General features: G+C 44.2%; 1 protein-coding gene across 2 annotated transcripts in view; it reads right to left on the bottom strand.

Annotated features, from left to right (window-relative positions):
- FANCG (FA complementation group G) overlaps positions 1–22,626 on the bottom strand; it is a 249,449-nt gene that overhangs the window by 129,816 nt on the left and 97,007 nt on the right. For both annotated transcript variants that reach the window (XM_085628171.1, XM_085628180.1), the window contains 2 exons: positions 12,451–12,607; positions 10,299–10,429 (listed from right to left, as the gene is read on the bottom strand). In XM_085628171.1, coding sequence (XP_085484297.1) covers positions 10,299–10,429; positions 12,451–12,607 — 288 coding nt within the window. The remainder of the gene's footprint in view (positions 1–10,298; positions 10,430–12,450; positions 12,608–22,626) is intronic.

The raw sequence follows: 22,626 nt of genomic DNA, 5'->3' as shown, positions 1-22,626 counted from the left end.
CTTCGAAATATTGATAAAAATACTCATTGAGGTAACCATACGTTCTGCATTGTACGTACAATACAATTTGTGATGTATAGCGAGTGAACTATACTACTAATTTTTGACATCTCATGGATCATCTGTTCTTGTTTGAAAGAAATAAGCAATTTATAAAATGATGAATTATGTACTTTCCATCAGGAACACATCCCAGAACATTTAACAACTATTTTGAAGATGTTTTAATTAAATCTTATTGATTCTCATCCTCCTAGACCTCTCCGCCGCCTTCGACACCGTCTGCCACCGCACACTACGCGCACGCCTCCACGCCGCAGGGATCCGAGACAAGGCTCTGGAATGGACCACCTCCTTCCTCTCCGGCTGAACCCAGAGAGTCCGTCTCCCCCCATTCCGTTCCAAAGCCTCCGAGATCATCCGCGGCGTGCCCCAGGGATCCTCCCTCAGCCCGACACTGTTCAACATATACATAGCCCCGCTTGCACACGTCGTCCGACAGCACGACCTCAACATAATCTCCTACGCAGACGACACTCAACTGATCCTCTCCCTCACCAAGGACCCCATCACCACCAAAGTCAACCTCCACGAAGGAATGAAGGCCGTCGCCGACTGGATGAAGATCAACCGCCTGAAGCTGACCTCGGACAAGACGGAGGTCCTCAACCTTGGCTCCAACCCCTCAGCCTGGGACGACTCCTGGTGGCCGACGGCACCGGGGGCAGTCCCGACACCCACTGACCACGCACGCAACCTGGGAATCATCCTCGATTCAACGCTCTCAATGACCAAGCAAGTCAACGCCGTCTCCTCCTCCTGCTTCAACACACTCCGAATGCTCCGCAAGATCTACAGATGGATCCCGACAGATACAAGAAAGACAGTCACCCAGGCCCTCGTCAGCAGCAGACTCAACTACGGAAACACCCTCTATGCGGGAGCCCCGGCAAAGCTCATCAAACGACTACAGCGCACCCAAAACGCCTTGGCCCGACTGATCCTCGACGTACCACGACACGGCCACATCACCCCCCACTTGAGAAACCTGCACTGACTCCCCGTCAACAAGAGGATATCCTTCAAGCTCCTCATCCACGTACACAGAGCACTCCAAAAGACCGGTCCAGCCTACCTCAACAGACGGCTCTCCTTCAACATCCCCAACCGCCAGCTACGCTCCGCCGACCTCTCACTCGCCACCGTCCCGCACATCCGGAAAACCACCGGCGGGAGATCCTTCTCCCACCTCGCCGCCAAGACATGGAACACCCTCCCACTGAGCCTACGACAGACCCAAGACCTGCTGACCTTCAGGAGGATACTCAAGACCTGGCTGTTCGATCAGTAGCGCCCCCCGCCCCCGAGCGCCTTGAGACCCTTGCGGGTATGTAGTGCGCTTTACAAATGATTGATTGATTGAAAGAGACTTTCTTGTGCGCACGCGTTCTGCCAATCGTAGGAGTCTTTGTTGCCGCTCCTGCGATGGGTAAGCTTTTTTCAGGACCGTATCTAGGACAGCTCCCAGAAATGTTATCCGCTGAGAAGGCTGTAAAACTGACTTGTCCGGATTGAGGGTAAGACCCAATCTTCTGAAAAGCCGTAGACAGGCTTTGGAAGACCTTCTTGCGCGGTCGAGAAAGGGTGCTTTGACGAGCCAGTGATCGAGATATGAAAAAATTTGGTGATGCTGTTGCTGGAGAAATGCAGCCACTGGCGAAAGGCATTTGGTGAACATGCGTGGGGCTGACTTAAGCCCGAAAGGCATGACCCGGAATTGGTAATGTCTGCCCTCTACAGCGAACCTCAGAAACTTTTTGTGCCTTCTGTGGACAGGAATATCAAAGTAGGCATCCTGGAGGTCCAAGGATGCCATGTAGTCGTTTGCATTGAGAAGTTGTAGGGCTTCTTGGATAGTGACCATGCGAAATGATTGTTTCTTCAAGTATTTGTTTAGACTTCTCAAATCTAGGTTTGGTTTCATTTCTTTTCCTTTATTCGCACCAAGAAGAACCGGGAGTGAAAACCTTGTCCTCTTTGATGGACAGGTACCCGTTCTATAGCACCCTTCCGGAGCATCGCTGATATTTCCATGAATAAGAGGTGCAGATGCTTGTGATTCATAAGTTGAGGGGGCGTCGGCGGTGGGGTTTGGACGAATTCCAGGGAATGTCCTAACTGCAACAGTTGAAGAACCCAACGATCCATCGTGATTTGACTCCAATTGTAAAGATAATGGGAAATTTTTCCTCCCGCTCTGGAAGGTGGAAAGGAAACAGAGACTGGCGGTAGAGAGAAGTCATTGACGTTGCGCGGAATCCTTCTGCCGTCCTGCTTGTCCGCAAAAAGAAGACTTGTATGAAGTCCGTGCTTGCTGCCTCTGCTGAAACTCTGGCCTGTATTGGTAAGAGGAGGAATATGAAGACCTATATTGTTGTTAGCCTCCTCTAGTAGAGTATTGTCCTCTACCCCTTGAGCCACGAAAATTGGTGTTCTTATACTGAAGGGTACCCAGGGCTCTGGCCGTATCTGTGTCTTTTTTAATACCTTGGAGGGCCTCATCAATATGGGTACCAAAAAGGAGTTGTCTGTCATAAGGCATATCAAGGATTTTGGTTTGAATTTCAGGTCGGAATGATGTTGCCTTAAGCCACCCCTCGCGCCGCAGAACTGCCGCCCCAGCCAGTTGGTGGAAACCAGTTGATGCGATTTCCATAGCACAGTCTAGTTTCAGAAGCCGACCTTTCGCCTTCCAGAAGCAGCTTTTTTACTTCGTCTTTAGAGTCTTGCGGCAAGGACTCCAAATATGGTGCAATATCTGACCACATTTGTCTGTTGTAGCGTCCTAATAGTGCCAGTGAGTTGGACGCTCGTACTGTAAGCGCTGACATAGAGGAAAACCGTTTCCCCATATTGTCTAAGCGCCTGCCCTCTTTATCCGGAGGAGTTGAAAGTGGGGCAGAAGGGTTTTGTGATCTGCGTTGCGCTGCCCGAGTAATTACTGAATCAGGCTTTGGATGCCCAGTGAGACAGGCTGGAGCGTCATCTGGAGCCCTGTATTTCTTGTCCAATCGTGGCAGAACTGGAGGAACTGTAGAGGGATTTTGCATGATCTTGATGCCTTGATCCCAAATGTAGTCTATGATGGGCATAAACCTAACAGACTTTTTAAAAGGTTCCTTGAAATCGTAAAGGAAACAGTCTTGTTGGTGAGACGGCATTGGTAGTTTGAATCGTTGGGCGGCTCTCTCCAGGAGATTATGGAAACCTCCTATATCCTCTGGGGGAGAGTCCGCCTGAGGAGGTAAAGGCGATGCGGAAAGAGGGATAACGTAGTCGTCCCATTCATCATGGTGTGGCTGCGTATCTTGAAGCTCCCCCTCTTCCTGTCCGTCATCCTCATCGTCCGTAGATGGAAGGGGTGGCACCAGCACCTCAACAGGAATAGGAGGTGGAGGTGGTGGCGGTGGTGGAGGTGGGACGTGCACCCTCTGTGGCGGTGAGAACGCTGGAGCAGGAGACGGCACAGAGGTAGGAAACCTCTTTTCGTAGTCAGAGATCATAAATTGCAGGTCAGAGACCAAAGCTGAAGAAAGACAAACTATATGCGGTTGTTGCTGATGAGTGTCCTAATGATAATAGTCCTGCTCATCCATGTTCTGATCGTCATAATCAGAATCTTCCTGATACTTAACATTAAGTTTGGAGGGACTTCTTGCAGCCCTAAACATGCGGTCATCCGAATCCTCCTCCTCATCCAACAGGTGCGAGGGTGGCAAAGGCTGAACCCTACTGGGTGACGTAAGAGAAGGCGACAGCCTCCGTTTCGTAATTGTATGATGAAAATTTCCACTTTTTAGCCCTGACGTAGGCGTTGTCGACGAGGCCGTCGTCGGTATAGACGTCGATTGTAACAGATGCTGCCATCGACGAGGGACCTTGTCGTCGTCTAAGCAGTCGTCGACGGGATGGGCGTCGACGGTATATCCATCATCGACGACAATGCACTCGTCATCGAGCGAGTCGTCGACGCGGTCGTCATCATCGATTTCTTGATTGTCGACGTCAAAGGGATACGTGCTGTCGACGAAAACGTCATGGTCGTCGACGAAAGAAACGCCGACGAGACTGATAACGTTGAACTCGTCGTTGTCGACGAAGTCACTCCAATGGCAATCTGTGGAGATTTCGTCGTCGTCAATGCCATCGTCGACGAGGTGGTCGTCAACGGGGCTGAGGAAGGCTTTTTGAAAGTGTGCTTCACTCTCGGCGGAGGAGTTAGAGGGTCTGGAGCTGGCTTCTTCGACCCTGGAAGGGGAGAAGACTCTTTTGCAGGCAAATCTTTAAGCTTTGGAGCCTCTGAAGACTGTTTTTGCGTCTTCTTTTGAGGTTGCTGCATAGAAGGACCAGGAGAAACTTCTCTGGGCCTTTTCTGAGGAGTTTTTGAAGAAGATTTTGATGATGTTTCACTCCCCTCAGAGGACAAGGGGTCTTCTTTGTCCTTAAGACTCTGCAGCCAAGTCAAAAGCCTTCCCTCACGATCTTTTAAAGTTTTCGTAGAAAAAGTCCAACATACCTTACAGTCCTTAGGAGAATGATCTGGATAAAGACAGTAAAGGCAGTTCTTGTGTTGGTCATCGATGTGCAATCTCTTCTTTTTGCAAGTCTCACAGGGCCTAAAAAGGCCTTTTTTAGGGGTATCCGACATGAAGACAGTAAAGACTCCACTCAGATAGAGAAATATCCGAAGAAAATACCTTAAATCCAAAGATATTGAAAGAACCTGAGCAGAGCTCAGTGGAGACTCCCTTAGCACGACGTGCGGTAGAAAATCTGAGGGACTAGAGCTCCTTCCAGGAAGGTTTCCAGAGGGTGGTGGCGGCTGATTGGTTGCTCTCTAGAGTTTGGTCCTTATAACAAAAGGACCAGGATATGTTACTAATGTGAGGCCTTTGGCCTATTACTCTGTATGTCAAATGGGACATTACTTTATTTATGTACCGGGGACTACCATCCTGACGACAGGGAATGAATCAGGCATGTGAATCTGTGAAAGATACCCTAATACTGGATAATCTGGTTTACATAGACTCTCAAATCACTTTTGGTGGAAGGAACATCACTGGGAAAGTGTATCTGGTCCCGCTATATATACTAGGGTGGGTACATCAGTATGATCTCCATATTGTGATTAACCCTCATGCACACAACCAGGTCATGGTTGTGGACAACTTGAAGTTGGAAGATATTGTTAAGGGCGCTGAAGGGGTGTTTCGAAATGAAATGGGACAGTTGAAGGGTTATCTGCATAAGATTGAACTTAAAGAAAATGTTGTACCAGGACAGGACAAAGTGAGAAGGATACCCATAATGATTAGAGAGGATGTGAAGAAATTGTTGGATGAAATGTTGGCGAGTGAGGTTATAGAACCCGTAGAAGTGTCAAATTGGATTTTACCAGTAGTTATTACATGAAAAGCTGATGGTAAGCTTAGGTTTTGTGTCGACTTAAGGAGCTTTAATCAGAGTGTTATAGCCGATAACTTTCCCCTTCCCAATATCAATGAGCTGGTGTCGTTGCTAAAGGGCGCTAAGTTCTTCACAAAATTGGACCTAAAACATGCTTACCATCAGATCAAGTTGCACAATGATTCAAAACCATTGACAGCATTCATCACCATGGAAGGCACTTTCCAATTTACCAGAATGTCGTTTGGTCAATGCTCAGCGGCAAGTGTCTTTCAGAGAGTGAGGCCGGAGGTGCTTTGGGGTATGACGAATGTAATATACTTCCAAGATGATATTCGTGTATGGTGACACAGAGGAGAATCACAACTTGGCATTGAAACAAGTTCTTAACAGAATTTTGGAGGCAGGTCTAACATTAAGGAAGGAGAAATGTGTCTTCCTTGCTGAAGAAATGGAATATTTGGGGCATACGCTGTCAGCTAATGGAATAAGACCGAAGGAAGACTTGTTGAGGGCCATTAGATTGGCTCCCTCACCTCAGGACAGAGATCAGCTGAGGTCTTTCTTGGTTCTGATTGGGTTCTATGCGAAATTTGTAAAGAACTTTGCTGAAAAAACAGAAGACATGAAGATTTTGCTGGGGAAGGGCGTGAAGTTTAGTTGGTCTGAAATTCAAGAAAAATGTTTTTGCAATATAAAGAAGGACATATGTGAGGCAGAAATTTTGGTTCCATTTGATGTAAGACGGAAGTCGATAATCACCGTGGACACGAGTGCCTCTGGTGTTGGTGCGGTCTTGGGTCAGGTTTAGTCAGCAGGAGAAAGAACAGTGGTGTTTGCGTCGCATACTTTGACTCCCACCGAACGTCACTATTCAGTGATTGAAAGGGAGGCGTTGGCAGCTGCATGGGGCATAGAGCACTTTTGAATGTACGTGTGGGGTAGTTAGGTGGTTTTGAGGACAGATCACAAACCTTTCATGAAAATACTTCCACCAGGCGGTGCAGGGAAAAGTTATGTCAGGCTGGCGAGACTGGCTGTGAGACTACAAGAGTACAATTACACTATTGAGTTTATTTCTGGGTGGAAGAATGTTCAGGCGGACTGCCTTTTGCGATTACCTTTGGACTTGGAGAGAGTTGACAGTGATGCTGTGAGGAGGAGTGAAAGCGAAGGGGCAGTTGCCTGTGTTAGTGATGTTGTACAGTGGTCGTTGGGTGCAGTCACTGAAGAAGAGTGGAGGGTCGCTATGTCACAAGATGATGTGTTAAAAGGAGTTATTGGGTTAGTGATCAAGGGGGCGCGCAGAGAGAGTACCTTGCCCTTGTCAGTGAGACCTTTTGCTAAGGTGTTACATGAATTGTCCTTGGTTGGTAATGGAGTGTTAGTCCGGGGAGAGAAGAATGTTCCACCCATTGGTGTGCGTAGAAAGTTTTTTGTCCTTGCCCATGAAGGACATTTGGGGCAAACCATGACGAAGAAAAGGATCAGAGCAGAATTCTGGTGGCCAGGGATGGATGCGGACGTGGTTCAATGGGTGGAGAGGTGTACGGTGTGCATAGAGTGTGAGAAAAAATTGAAAGTTGGCTCGCAAAATGATTTTGGGAGCATTCATGATTCAGGACAAACTTGGAACACGGTTTGTGGGGATTTTTTTGGTCCTCTAGAAGGGTTTAACCCCTTGAGTGCCCATGACGAGATGGTCTCGTCATGGGCCGCGGTTGTGCTGTGCCCATGACGAGACTATCTCGTCATGAGCCCCGCCCGCTAATGAAACGCCCGGCACAGGGCGTGGAAAGGGCGGGGCACTCAAGGGGTTAAACATGGTAAAAGGTTTGCTAGATGTGCATTCGTGGTGGTTGGTGGTTAATTTCATGGCAGAGATAAGCACATCATCAACAATTGATACCCTCTCTGACATTTTTATGGAGGAAGGGTATCCCATGTGCCTTGTAACAGACAATGGGACACAGTTGGTTTCAAGAGAGATGAGAGAGTTTTTGTGAGCGTGTGGGGTGCACCGTTCACGCACCGCACTTTACAATCCTCAGGCAAACGGTATCGTGGAGAGGGCAAACAGGATGGTCAAAGGGGCTATCCAGTTGGCCATTGTGAATGGTTTGAGTGTGGAGAGGACCGTGTAGGATAGGGTGTGGGCGTATCACACAACGGAGAACAGTACTTTGAAAACTTCTCCTTTTAAAATGATGCGAGGTAGGGAGCCTAAAACCAGGTTGATACCGTTTTGGTTGAAGAATCTGTTGCAAGGGGTTGTGGAGCAAGGAGGTAAAGGAGAAGAGATTTCTGCATTTGCGAGCACGGGCGGGAGTGACAGAATTGTATCTGGTGAATGGGTGAAGATTAGATCTGGTAGGATTGCCAGAGGGTTGAGCAAATTTCGGGGACCATTTCAAGTCTTGTCAGGTCTTCAAGCACTATTTGGTTCTCAACAGTGGTCTGAAATGGAATTTAAGGAGGGTGGTGAAGTTTGGGTCTAAAGAGAGGGTAATGAACCGCAGTGAGAGTGAGTGTGGGAGTTTTACATGGGATGATGTGAGAGGTGAAAACATGGATGTTGAGGCACCATCTGCAAGTGTGAGAAGGGAGGTTGCTCACAGAAGCAGAACATCTGTTACCTGTTTTTGCTTCACCTTCAACTTCCTTACCACAAGCGTCACCAAGAAAAGATGGGAGCGGAAGAGGACAAAGGCTTAAGGCTCGTCCTATGTATTTCAAGGATTTTGTTATGTAATGTGTTTAGCTTTGTTTGTGTTACTTTTGAAGAATGGCATAATATTACATGTTTATATTTGAGGGAAGATGAAAGGAGGAAGATATGTTGTAATCTTGTGCCCTAATATATCATGCGATCTTGTGGCACGCATTGTTATTCTTGACTCTGTTCTGATGTTTCTGTGGTTACCGGGAGAGCTTGGCGTTCAACTCCTGTCAGTTGGTCTTGAGCTGGCGGGGAGTGGAGTCACGTTTGACTTTAAAGCTTAATAAAGCCTTAATCTTTGAAAACCTGCTTGTTGTACACCATTGTTTACAACAATCAGCTTCTTTAGAAGAGCTTTATATGGCAATGTTGCAAGTTGTTGAGTTTCTCTGCTTCCTGCTTTAATTCTTGCTGAGCTCTCCCTTAGATCTTACCTTTTCCTCACGTTGCCTATAGGCTTTCACACAGATTTTCATTCCACCTTTCAGAGTACTTCTTGCTTTTTGATCATGCCATTACACTTGCCTCTTGTCTGAACAACTCCACTGCTTTAGCCACTTCCAATATTACATAACAGGCATTTATTTAGTACATTGTTATGTCTGATCATGTTACTGTGAAATCTACATGCTTAAAGTGATTTCCTTTTCCCAAACTGTCCCTGTCATTTGGTTTTATTTTTTTCTCTCTATCTGGGGAGAGGATGTAGCCTTAAAGTTAGAGCTGCCGACTTTGGAGCTGGGGAACCAGGTTCGAGCCTCAGTGTCAGATCAACATCTGTTCTGGGCAATTCACTTAATCTCCCTGTGCCTACCAAAAATGAATGTGTCCTTGTGTAATGTAACTGGTGCTCATGTAAAGTGCTCCAATACCATTGGGTCGATTTTGCGCTATATAAATCTGCAAAACAAATAATTCTCTACCTCATTTACCCAATTACATTTAATTATGGAGAAGTGCCTACTTCCTAAGAATCAGGGAATTACATTTTATAGGACTCTTGAGCCTGGGAGGTCTTGACGTGCAGCCATGCAGTTCTTTGCACTGTGACCAGGACTCCGTTGCCCCTTCTAGGCAGAAGAACGCTCAAAGTGTGGTGTGGAATAGCAATCCAGGCAGCAGAAGTTCTTGACAGTCCTGCCCAAACAGAGGAATGGTTGCAGCGTCGTATTGAAACGGCATCTTAACTGGCCGGATTACAATGGGGTGATCAGGAACAGCGCTGATCAACAGAAAGTGGCACTGAGCAAACGCAATGACCAAGGGTTGTCGCATAGTCAGAACCAGGCTACGGCGGGAGACAACAAAGGAAGATAAGGCAGGAGTCCGGCAGGGTCTCTGGTGATCCTTTGGCACAGCCTCACAGCTGACATGCCTACTGGAAATCCAACCAGTAAGTAAGGTGGCCAGATAAATAAAGGGGTATTCTGAAAAGACTCATCTGGACTGGGGATTTAAACATCCATTACCCACTAACAAAGGAACATGGGTTGGGGCAATTTTATGTGTAGTTTTCTTCCCTAGAGGCACATTTTCAAGAGCCCTCAATAATGATGGAGAGGCAAAAGAAGCAAACCTTAATTTGAACACCAACGCTCCTTTTACTCTCTCCAGGCAAGACCCTCTACAGTCTTCTGTCTTGTGGTGAGGACTTCGGGGACTCAAACACCGCTGCCACCTACTGCTCACGGTTGTGAGGACACATGCAAGGATTATTCTCTATGTATATGAACTTGTTTGCTATGTATATGGCCTTAATCAAATGCAACTTGATTTTGATGGATATGTTTGGTATTGGTGCATGAAGTAATCTGCATTCCAACACTGTATTACAATAAACTGCTGCTCTACACAAGCCACACTATTTTTTGCATCATAGCGTAGTAACATAAATGCATCTTACTCAGGGCCCTTATTACTTTACTAATTGTTCACTAAATACTACTTTGAACTTTGAAGATAATTATGCTTGGATGCCCCACCTGACATTCTGAAATACATATACTCTTATGGGTATATTAAAATGAGTTGAATCATTAAATAATATTAATGCTTCACTATAGATCAGTATGGCCATAAAGAAAGAAAATACAAAATTAAAACGCATTACCATTTGCTGATAGCAACTTCCAATGGCGGTAAAAATCTGAGCAAGTACCCTGGTAGAGCACATTCCTGTAGCTGCATTCTGAAGGATCCCAACAGCTGCTGAGAGATCTCCTGCCTCCATCAGCTGAAGACCTGAAAGGAATTATTAGGATTTTTGAAAATAGCAAAAGATGCAAATACGCGACATGAAGAAAATTGAAATACCGCAACTTCCGGCCTTGTGCTGATGAGATCTCAATCAAGGTGATTTTATTTCAATTAAAAGGGTAGGCGTAGGCATGCAGCCTTGTTAAGTGTAATACTATGAATACTTCTGTCAATCAGAACATCACTACAACACAATGGTATGTGAATTATTACTGGATCACATTCACTCATGCATTTACAGACATCTCTTTTTCGCGGTTGAAGTGACTTGCCCTACGTAGTGCGGGTTTGCCCATATGAGTGCCATAAGAATGCAAGACGCAACTCGCTGCAGAAGTTATACAAGTGTGAAATCAGTCTGGTTTATCTTGTGTCTAGGATTAGAGGGGAAATTACCTTGCCATTCAAGCTTTCCTATTCCACTCCAACTAAGACTAATTTGTACATGGTTGGCCCTTGCATATGCATTAAAAACAATAGAATAGAAAACACACAGACTATAGTATAGAATACACCTAGAGTAATTACCAGAGGTTCTGATGAAGTCACACATTTCCATCCATCACTTTTTGCACCAGGTTGTGATAAAGGAAGGGACACAGTCCAGGGTGCAGAAGGCTTGCCAGAGATGGTAAGACAGGGCTTGAAGGCTAAGCTATTGAAGACAGGGATAATTGAGAGCACAGACATTTTGCAATGGCTGGCTCCAAATGTTCTGGCCAAGGACCTGATGGGCGTTGATTTAGCGTGACGCTAGGGTCAACATATAAAGTCATCGTACCAGATATACATGCACTCAGGCAGTCAGGGCAGGGGGATACAATGCAGAAAGCATTCCAGCCCCAAAAAGAAGTTAACTTCATACCACAATTTGCAGATGAGACAAGGCCTTTGCATGTTCTAATGATGATGAACAAAAGGTCTAGATAGAATGCAAATTGAGAGGATGGTTTTGAGGGATTAAGAAGCGAAACTACAAACGCTCCTGTCTTACTCCTCTAATTATTTCTTCATTTATGTTATGAGAAAAAAGGAGGCCTAGGAGTGCAGGTGAAGTGTGACCTACTCCTGGCAGCACCCATGGGCCACAGAGGTCCTTGTTCATCTTGAGCACAAGCTTCTTGTGCCTTTGTTCAGTATCAAGTGGGCAAGTAAAGCGACACCAGTGACAGCAAAGTAACAGTACCGGGTGCAGACATTTTCATTCCTTTGAGAGAACATACCAAACATCATGACTGTCACTGCTGACTGTCGAGGGTGGCAGAGAAGAATGTAAGTCATCAAGAAACTGAGAAGAATGTGATTGCATGTGTAGTAAAGGCATTGGATGGGTGCAGTCACAAGGAGGATAGGGAGGGAGATGCAAAATGGAAAACAGTGGCAGGGAAGTTCTTTTGTGTATTAAGGGCTGGTCGAGAAAGAACAAGATAGAAGAAGTGATGATGCAACAGAAGGTGGTTGTCCAACTAACATTCCACTCCAGTTAATGATCGTGTAGTTAGGAAGCCAGATTTATGAGTTGTTCCAGATCGTAAGAGGAAGAAAATCTTGGAACTAGCAAAGGAAGGCCAAATGTGTACGTCTGCAATGAAAAGAAATACAAGGACAGAATTTATGCAGTCAAGACGGGATAGATTTGTGGGACATGAAGTTCATAACAGTAGCATGTGACTGGAGTAGAAGGTAACAGAGAACTCTTGCGTGTTCTGCCAGTATAGACCGAGGTTACGGGCCCCCTTAGATATGTGACAATTTGGCTATTTCTTGATTGGTAATTAAATGATTTCCTTTTATATAAAGCAGTCAAGCGTTAATCTATACAAGTTAAGACTTACTCCAATGGCACAGATGGGCGGCTGGTTCTGTAACACAATACTGCTAGTGATCATATTTAGACATATATGACCTGATACGAGGTGGTTTTTAAACCATGAGCAATATTCTGCGGCACACAGTGAAGAAATATAATATGAAAAACATGATATCCAAATTTTCATGAGCTATACCTTGTTGAAAAGCAGTTGCAGTGTACAACATGTCTTTGAGGTTGCGGGTGCTTTCAGCCATTAGATAATCTGACTTCCCTTCATCGGGCACATTCCATGCTCCGAGCAACTCAAGAAGTTTGTTTTCCATTGGACAAACCATCCCAGAAACAGGTACCTACAGAAAAGAACATAAGTCAAGGACAAGATTTGTGAGCTGCTGGGGACAGATGTGATCTTCACAGGATACAAATCTTAGACTACACCCATTTTCTTCTGTATTTCTGATTTCAGAGAGAGGGAGCTGCACTTTAATTTTCTCACCAAGAGTTTTCGACACATAATGATTGGTCTCTGCCTTTTGGTAGAATAGCATAATGTGAATTAATAAATGAATAAATACATGTCTTTATTGTATAAAATATATTAAAATATTCATCACAATAATAAATACATTAGACATATTAAAAGTAACACATATATCTAAAAGTGTTCCATAAGAGCAGCATTTCAATCACACTTCGTTAGGACGACAATAAACATAATCTAAAATTGTAATTTAATTTAGTTAATTTCCCAATAAATTGACAATCTGTTATAGAAAAGCAGTAGACAACAGCCTCTTTGACCATCTACAGATAATTCAATAAAACTGAATGCATATTTTAGGTATTTCTTTCGAATGTCTGGTAAACTAGGACATAAACGGATTAAATGCTCAATTGACTCCTCCTTATAATTACACAAGAGGCAGACCTTTGAGGATCAGCAGTCAGTGTTCCACGACCCCTCAATTTGGGATATTGGTATCAGCAGGAAACGAACCCTCATGTATTTTAGCTTGTACCCTGGATTCAAATTCGAGGCTTAATATTCTTGCTTTGTTATAGAGTACGAGTCCATCATATAGCGCGCATATGATGTTTCTGTAATGTCAACATTATTGATCAAGACCATCTGGTTAACTTGTGCATCTGAACGAGCCTCAACATATAAGCAACAGCCCTTTGTGCAGCTGTCACCGTTCCTAAACATCATGACTTTAAATGTCCGAATGGATCCATCTGCGGACAGATATGTCCCGGCTACCTTCGCTCTTGATGAATGATCTGTTTTCCTTCCTCGTAACCGCCTGACTAGATACCAGAATCTAAAGACTCACCCACCTGATGATGCCTAGGTTTAGAGTCACCTGGTCTTTATTGCAAGCCCACGGAGTCCATAAAGAGTATATTGAAATGATTGTCTACAAAATACCTGAGCCTTCTTTGAAGGTTCTGTAGCATCCTGGGTGGTGCGGGTCTGTCATCCAGTACTTGCGACAATATAGTTTGGCGCATGTGAAAGTATGAGAGAATCTTAGGTTTGAGTGAAGTTTGTGCTCTTCATAATGATCATAGATTCATACCCTGCATCCAGAAAATATGCATTTTATGTACTGTTCTATTTAATGTCATTACCACAAGGAAAAGAGCATTCCTAGAAATACAATTCATGTTCATTTAATATAAAACTTGGAAAGTATTGCTCATTAGTCTGCTAAGCACAACATTCAGTTCTAAATTGTGGCTTGATCTCACAGGTGGAAATGTTCAAAGCAGTAATTCCAAGAATGGTAGCATAACTAACCAGAGTCTTCCAGTCCCTTCATATGCGGCTGAGAAAGCCTTGTGCACAAGTAGCAATGTATGTTGGAAGATCTAATCTTGCCAGTACTAAACACAAATTCTTTGGCGTGACTTAATGACAGTTGACCATTTCTCCGTGAGGCCAAAATAATGAATCACGCACTCGTTTTTCAGCAGCCATTCTAGGTTCAAGGAATCAAGGGCCAGATGTACAAAGCTTTTTTACGTTCGCAAACTGTCTGATTTGCAGAATCGGGCCATTTGCAAATGCAAAAACGGCATTTTTAAATGTACAAAGGTCCAACTGCGATTCAGTAACCTGTTACCGAATCGAAATTTGGGTTTGGGATTCAGTATTAGGAAGGGGCCTGTTCAGAGCGTCCCTTCCTAATAACGAATCATAGAGACGTGTATGAATATTTTGCAAATTAAATGTGGTCGCAAAATATTCACCATTTGGTGGTAACCCATTTGCAAATCCCCCCTTCCCCTTTGTGAATGTTTGTAAAAGGATGTTTTGAGAGCAGGCGGTGGTCCTATGGACCACTGCCTACTCTTAAACAAGCATTAAAAATGCAATAGGTCTCGCCTTTGATTAAGTTAAGGCCATTTGCTTTGCTATACAATACCATTAGCAAAGCAAATGGCTTTATCTTAATCAAAGGCGAGACCTATTGCATTTTCAATGCTTGTATTTATGTGTTTTGAAAAACTGCAAGCTGTGAGTAAACATGCACTTTGTGCTTATAGTACTAATTTATTGATTTATTCATTCATTTTATAGTCCTTGCTTACAAGAAGCAAGGCTGGCAATAAAAGAGGTGTGGTTACTGCCAGTGTTCCTTCTTGTGAGCAACAAGTAAAAAGGGCGTGTTTATGCACCAGGTTTTAAAAACACATAAATAAAAGGCATTGTCATTTACAATGCCAATAGCACAAACTCTCGTAAATGCGAGACCTATTGCATTGCAAATGCTTGTTATTGTGAAGGTGCTTCTTTCAGACAGAGTCCAGTCGACCCTCTGGCAGGTGTGCAGGAGCTTTCATTACTTGGCATCTCTTCTATTTATACATCTTCATAATTAGTAGTGTTTTACTATTTGTTACCGTTGCACTTTTGAATGTTTTTGGCATGGTACTTATTTATTATTTTTCTGCTTATTCGCAGTACTGTAAGCACTACTTTATAATTCAGGTATGCTGTAAGAATACATTTTCGTTTTTTTTTTAAATATACATTGATTTATGGAGGTAATACATGTTTATATATTAATGTTTTTTCATATGGATCTCCAATATTTGTGGAATTTAATATTTTTATTGTTCCTTTATATTGTTATAAAAACAATACTTTTGTTTGCTACGTATTCTAGTCAATGTTATGATATTTGTTGCAGAGTTTTATATAGCGCGAACTTGACCCGAATCCAATCAGGTATTAGAGCGCCTTACATAGCACCAGTTACGTTACATGAGTTTGACAATTCATTCTAATTGGAACAACCACCACAGGTTTGAGACCTCCAGACAATTATAAGAGAGTCCCTTGTGCTTTACATTGTGCATTAAGTATCATTTGTTTCTTATGATATTTACTAGGTAATCTATTTACTGCAACTCTTTACAAGCTACTTATGTTCACCCCAGCTGACTCTATTGATGAAGGAGTTCTGCATGGTATCCTGCATGTGGTTTTGTCAGCCCTTTACATTCTTCCTTCAATTCTTCTTCATAGATTTGTTTTTCTAATTGGAAGAACAAAACATTCTGCAATACTTTGCTCTCTACTGCAATATTAGAAAAGACGCGCTCACTGGTCACAACTTGCTGTGTCAGTGAGGTGGATAAGTGAATCAATGAAGCCATTGGTTATGGGCCTCGGCTTGGAGAGCCGTACAATCAAACAGGAAATATGGGCTCATTTTAAACATAAGCCCGCAAACTCTGTCTAGAATCCCATTGCTCCTCATGTAACTTGAAATCCACAGCATTGTTATCGACGGAATGAAAAACAGTAAAAAAAGGATGTGGGTCCTAAATATTTAGAAGGGGATATTCCTACTAACTCCACATATATGTACCTTGATGATATATATATTAATATATATAGATATCTTCAAGGGGCATAGGTTTAGACTTAAGGGTAGTAAATCTATGCTTCCCTGTATGCACTTACCTTTCGAAATTTTGTTCCTCTATATTTTAGATTTTTATGATAGTGGAGAAATCACAATATCACCAACTCGAAATTCCAGGCTGCAATCAGTAACAAGCATTGGCATAGCCAATAGGTCTCGCTTTTGGGATCTTATAAGTATTTAGTTATGCAACTGTTGCATGGCTAAACACTTATAAGGTCCCAAAGGCGAGACCTATTGGCTACGCCAATGCTTGTCTACTAAAGGGTCTTAAAATACCTTAGAAATGAAGAGGTTACATGTGGAGACACATCCTTCGGCATTGTGTACTCATGCAGATTTCCCACTTAGGTGAATATCTGCATGAGTAAATCTTACTCAGTAGTAGTCCTACTTGACATCAAGTGGGATATTCACAAAGGTAAAGTAAGTAAAAAAAACATAGGTTCATGGCCAAAATTACGTTTTTTATAACTATTACAAATTGACAGAAGGATTCCTTTTGGCATAAATAGATTTAAGTGTGTAAAAATAAATTTATATTTAGGTGGAGTCATACATCTATGCAGGTACTATTCCATTCATTTTTGTGAATCTGGCATTTTGTCTGTCATAGATTTGCGTGAGTGCTCATGTGATTTGTGGATCCCCAGAAAGTTTTAAATATATTTCACATGTAGGAATAAACTTACAGAAGTAGATTTCTATCTTGGCGATTCGGAGCCAATATGCCTGTAGTACATAACCCCACAGCCTTAATACATTAGGGCATTTTAATGCCAAAGTATGCTATCTTGTATTCCATTTAGCATCCCAAATGGCAGCTTATATACAAGGATCTTCAAAGCTACAGTTGTGACTACATATAGAGCACTGCCATTAATCTAGGTCAAAGCTGGAATGGCTAAATTGTGTCCACGGTGTGATGCGGCGGATGGAATGCCAGAGACAGGATCAATTCTCATTTTCTAAATGGAAACAGAGAGCGCTGCAACAACAAGGCCATCATTAATAACTAAGAGCCAGGAGCCCTTCTAAAATTAGTTAACAGGGAACAGCATATTGCCTTCTAAACAAAAAGTAAATGCAAGAGGCGCACTTCCTTTTTGACGTGGCAAGAGTCGACATTGCAGGTAATCTCTTCCAAGGGCGATAGCTGGCATTTTCATCAACAGAACACGGCCACTCATTGGCAGTCCATGTCCCCGTAATCACTGACGTCACAAACAGCTCACCGCATCCGTTGGGGTGCGACAAATACAAACACTTCCGCTTATTAAGAGGAATGACTGGCATGACTGAATATGAAGTTTACATACTTCAGTGCTCTACAGTAAAGGATGTGGGACTGATTGCTAGTCCAGAATCTACATATAAACACATACCAATGTGCATATCTAATGTAGCAGAATATAAAATGTCCTTGTTGAGCTTTGAGCGCAGTATTAGAAAATCCATTAGAATTAGGCTGCGATCAAATATTTTCTTTGAACAACTGATATATTGTGCATACCTACTTGTGCATGCCAAATAACTAGGGCAGAATAAAAAAGGTATTTGGCAAAACCAACAGGTCTCTGCTTTCGTACCTACTAGTGTTTCCAATTGTTTTTGCCAATGCTGTGCACCATAGCTAAAGAAAAACAAGCATTTGCAATGCAATAGGTCTCGCATTACTGAAAGTTTGAGCTATTGGCGTTGCTAACAATAAATGGAACTATTAGAAACACCAATAGCTCAAACTTTCAGTAATGCGAGACCCATTACATTGCAAATGCTTCTGTGATTCTGGGCAAATCACTTAATCTCCACATGCCTACCAAAAAAGAATGTGTCCTTGTGTAATGTAACTGTGCCTCATGTAAAGCACCCCAGTACCTTCGGGTCGAGTTCGCGCTATAAAAAACTGCAAACAAAAAAAAAAAAATCATATACACACTCCCCGGAGCAACATTTGGACATGCAGTTGCAGAGATGGCAAAGTCCTCGTGAACATAAACACTGCAGAAGGTAAAAGAATTCCTCAGAACACATACAAAGCAGCTCAGACATATCATTTCGTACATTATCACGGAGCTCACAAAAGTACCAACCACGATGAAAAACATTTAAATTCATGCTGAAAAGAAATTCTCCTATTTAATTACTAAGTCACTTACTTGTAGCATGTAGCTGCCGCCCTTTACACATACAGCTCAACATGGCTGCTGCCATCTCACGACACTCCGGCTGGAATTGATTTTGGGGGACAGGACGGGGAGATTAAATGAAGTTAAAGCCCCCCCCCCCCCCGAAAGGAGCTCCGCTGATCGTTTTGCAAAGGAAAAAAAAAGCAGAGTCCGAGATGATGGTAAAAAAGGAGCCACAGAGCAGTTATTTAATTAGATGTAGCTGCCGCCCTGCCTGGAAACGCTTGCGGCTATTTAAATGTAGAGTCCAGGGTGAAAAGTGTTGTGGGGGCTGCCAGCTCAGGGGTGGTATGGCGCACTATAAAGTGAGTATGCTGCGTTTCAGTATTTGCACACGTTTTTTCCCTTTGTGCGTCATTCTCTCACTTGTAATTAAATTAATTGCAGTTTAAAGGGTAGCGTGTTACCAGCCACGTCTGCTTGCACGATTGATAGTGACTGTCAGCGAAGAACCCGGCTCCTCTTAATCCGCTCGTTTTCTCTTAATCACAATTCTCTCCAGTTGCTTATATGGGAGCTCAGTGGGCAAGATGAAGCATTAGTTGACAAACTCCTATAAAAGGGACATGTCCGCAAGGTCACTTGGGTAGCTAATCACGGAGCAAGTAAAGCTACATCCAATATGGCCTTCACGCATGTTTGGCTATTTAGTAGTATGTGGTCTAGTTTGTCAATTTACTCCTCCGCCTTCTCTTTAGAGCCGCAGGTGTGAGTGAGTGAGGCAGTGGCTTACGCATGCGCGAACGCTGGCAAAGCAGTAGCTGAGGCGACGAGTGGCAACAAACACTGTACATACGAGCGCGGTGGCCAAAGCGGTAGTAGCCAAGGTGGCGGCTGGCAGCTCAAGGGGTGGTATGGCGCACAATAAAGTGAGTATGCTGCGTTTCAGTATTTGCACACGTTTTTTTCCCTTTGTGCGTCATTCTCTCACTTGTAATTAAATGAATTGCAGTTTAAAGGATAGCGTGTTACCAGCCACGGCTTTGTTTTGCTTGCAATTGACATGGAAGCTTTTATATAAAAAAAAAAACGCGGCGCCAGCCCTACACGTGCACATCCCCTCTCCTGCACGTTACTCGTTAAAATACGATCTAAAGTGAAAGTACAACAAGACAAGCCCGGCGGAGCGTGGCGCGCGCGCTTGGTGGGGGCGGGGGAGCGCATTCCAGGCGGGGGAGCGGACCCTTTGAAGTGCGATGCCAAACGGATTGCATGGCGGCACGATGCGCGTGATTGTGCGCGTGCTAGCCATGCAATGCGCTTTTTGGGAGCACTTTTAAAACAACCTTACAATAGTCTCGCTTTGCGATAGCTTACGCGATAGCAAGGCAAGACCTAAAAAAGTGCAATGACACAGTTGCGTCACTCTGCAACCGAGCGCATGCACATGCCTACAAAATGATGCACGCGCCTTTTGTGTTTTTATTGAGCAAACCAGAGTGGATAGGTAAACTTTAAAAAAACGAGCGCAAAAGTTTTTATGTTGTTGTTAAATCTGTCACTGGAGGAGCGTTTGAGGGGAAAGAGCAAGGGGGAAGCAACACAGAGAGCGATGGGAAGCAACAAGGATGGTGGCAGGAGAAGGGTACAAGGGTGAACGAAGGGCACAAGGGTGAGCAAAGGGCAAAGGAGAAGCACACGAATGAGAGCAACACCGACGGGCGGGGCAGCAGAGAGGCACACCGGTGAAATAGAGCAACAAGTGCGCGGGAGGGAGAGAAGCTCACGTGCTACTGAGTAACTTGGAGCACACGGGGAGAGAAACACGTGAGAGCGAGAGCCGAAGGCAAATGTGCTGACAAGGACAGCGCATTGATGCAGCAACACTGGCTACCAAGTAAGGTCGACCACAAGGGCTTATGGGTTTTATTTTCATTATTTTAGGTTTCACATCAATCATTTAGGCAAGACCACACTAAAAACAAGGAAGACAAAAGACGCTGCGCGCGCGTGTCTTCCCGTGGGCTCGAGCTATTGAAGTGTCACTTTAATCTCGCTAAACGCAGGCTTTGAAGCGGCAAGGGGCGGAGGAGCGCATTCCAGGCGGGGGAGCGGACCCTTTGAAGTTGATACCGAGGGCGCCAGTGGGCTGAAGCGCTTCCCCAAACGGATTGCATGGCGGCACGATGCACGTGATTGGGCGCGTGCTCGCCATGCAATCCACTTTTGGGAGCACTTTGAAATGCCCCTCTTACTAGAGTCTCGCCTAGCAACTGCGTAAACGCAATAGCTAGGCGAGACCTAAAAAAGCACCCCTACGACATCTATTCCTTTTGTATGGGTGCACAGACTCCGATAAATACACACAGAGACACAGATTCAGATACATGCACACTGATACACACACAACACAAGCACACACACAGGCTCAGATACATGAACACAAACACACACACGCATACACACTCAAATACATGCGCACACAAGCACACACACAGGCTCAGATACATGAACACAAACACACACAACACACACACGCATACACACTCAAATACATGCGCACACACACAGAATCAGATAAAAGCACACACACACAGACGCAGATACGTGCATACAGACACAACACACACACACAGTCTCAGATACATTAACATACATATAAACACACACACGCGCATACGCACAGAACACACACACCTGACACTCGTGCCCTGTAATTGGTCTGCGTCTTTCTTAGGTGGACCCTAGGTAAGACTGCAATGCACGTAAAATCAGAAACTTAATTAACTGCGGGGTAGTTGTCCACAAATCAACAGCTACACGTCCTCGAGCATATGAAAGCACGCCATTGGCTCGCACAAAACGACTATTGATTATGGGAAAAAGCCCTCAAGGCGGAATAAGGGACGTGCAAGAGTAAAGCAGACACGCATTATCCTAACCGCTGACTACTTCCTCGAATCATATTTATTTTAATAACTGTTGTGCTTCGAAATACCGTTGGGGAGTGTTGAAAATTGTGTTTACACATTATTTTCAAATATATCACGCCAATGCTGTTCTGCATACGTCTTCAGACATTTCCAATCGGTACACATTCAAGCAAATGCTCAACTTTAACAGCTCCTGGAAGCTTGCCCTGGCATCTGAAGCGCTATGAAAATTAATAAGGCAGTAACTAGTGGTAGTTATAGATTATTTTTTTCTGAAGGAGGCGTTTGTTTTAGCTGCTCCTGTGTCAGTGGCATGGGGGAGAGTAGTGTATAATTTACCGTCAAATATGTAAAGCAAAGTGCTGGGGGGGGGGGTAATTTAATTGGAATGGGACATATGTAGCCACACTTCGTATGCAGTTTTCCCCAACAGTTATTCTACGAATAATGAGGTGAGGTTTGAAAACACACACACACTGAGGTTTACACACACACACACACACACACTGAGGTTTACACACACACACTGAGGTTTACACAGACACGCACGCATACGCGCACACAATGAATAATGAGGTTTGAAACACACACATTCATCACACACACATGCGCAGACACACCCAAACACACACAATGAATAATGAGGTATGAAAGACACACACATCACAAAAAACACAGGCATACACGCACACACGCGCAGACACAATAATAATGAGGTTTCAAACACACACGAAGATGCAATGAATAATGAGGTTTGAAATACACACACATCACACAAAAACACACGCACACAAACACACACGCAGACACAATGAACAATGAGGTTTGAAACACACGAACACACGCACACACACTATTTCTATCTCCCCAGTTGTCAGGTGTCCGAGGACGAAGGAGGCTTCACAGGGTTTCCTGCCCAGGCACGAGGTTCGCTGGTCCCTGGGTGGGACAGGCCACCGGCAGCCGTGGCGCCCCCTCTCTGCCGCCTCGAGCATTGAACGTCCATTTGCCCCTCGGTCACGTAGGAGAATCGGCGCAGAGGGGAACTGAGCTGTACTTGACCCCCCCCCCCCCCCCTGCCTTATGAGCGCCCCAGTGTCTGCCTAAAACACAATCGGGCCTGACAAGAGAGCCTGCTACCGTGAGACACGGACCATTCAACAGATAGATGTGTTGCTTTGTTGAAACTTAAACATATATAATTTCAGAAATTAGAATATTCCTTATATTTGTTGCAGACATATTGCATCGTAAACAAACATAGATGGCAGGAAACTGACAAACGACATCTCGTCGCTTTAACGTGAGCGAATATTCAGACACTGTACAGAAAACGAATAGCGACGTGTGCCAACTGTTCTGAAATTGT

The sequence above is a fragment of the Triturus cristatus genome, chromosome 2_1 (assembly GCF_964204655.1).
Source record: "Triturus cristatus chromosome 2_1, aTriCri1.1, whole genome shotgun sequence".
Taxonomy (NCBI): domain Eukaryota; kingdom Metazoa; phylum Chordata; class Amphibia; order Caudata; family Salamandridae; genus Triturus; species Triturus cristatus.
This window is presented reverse-complemented; position numbering and strand designations above follow the sequence as displayed.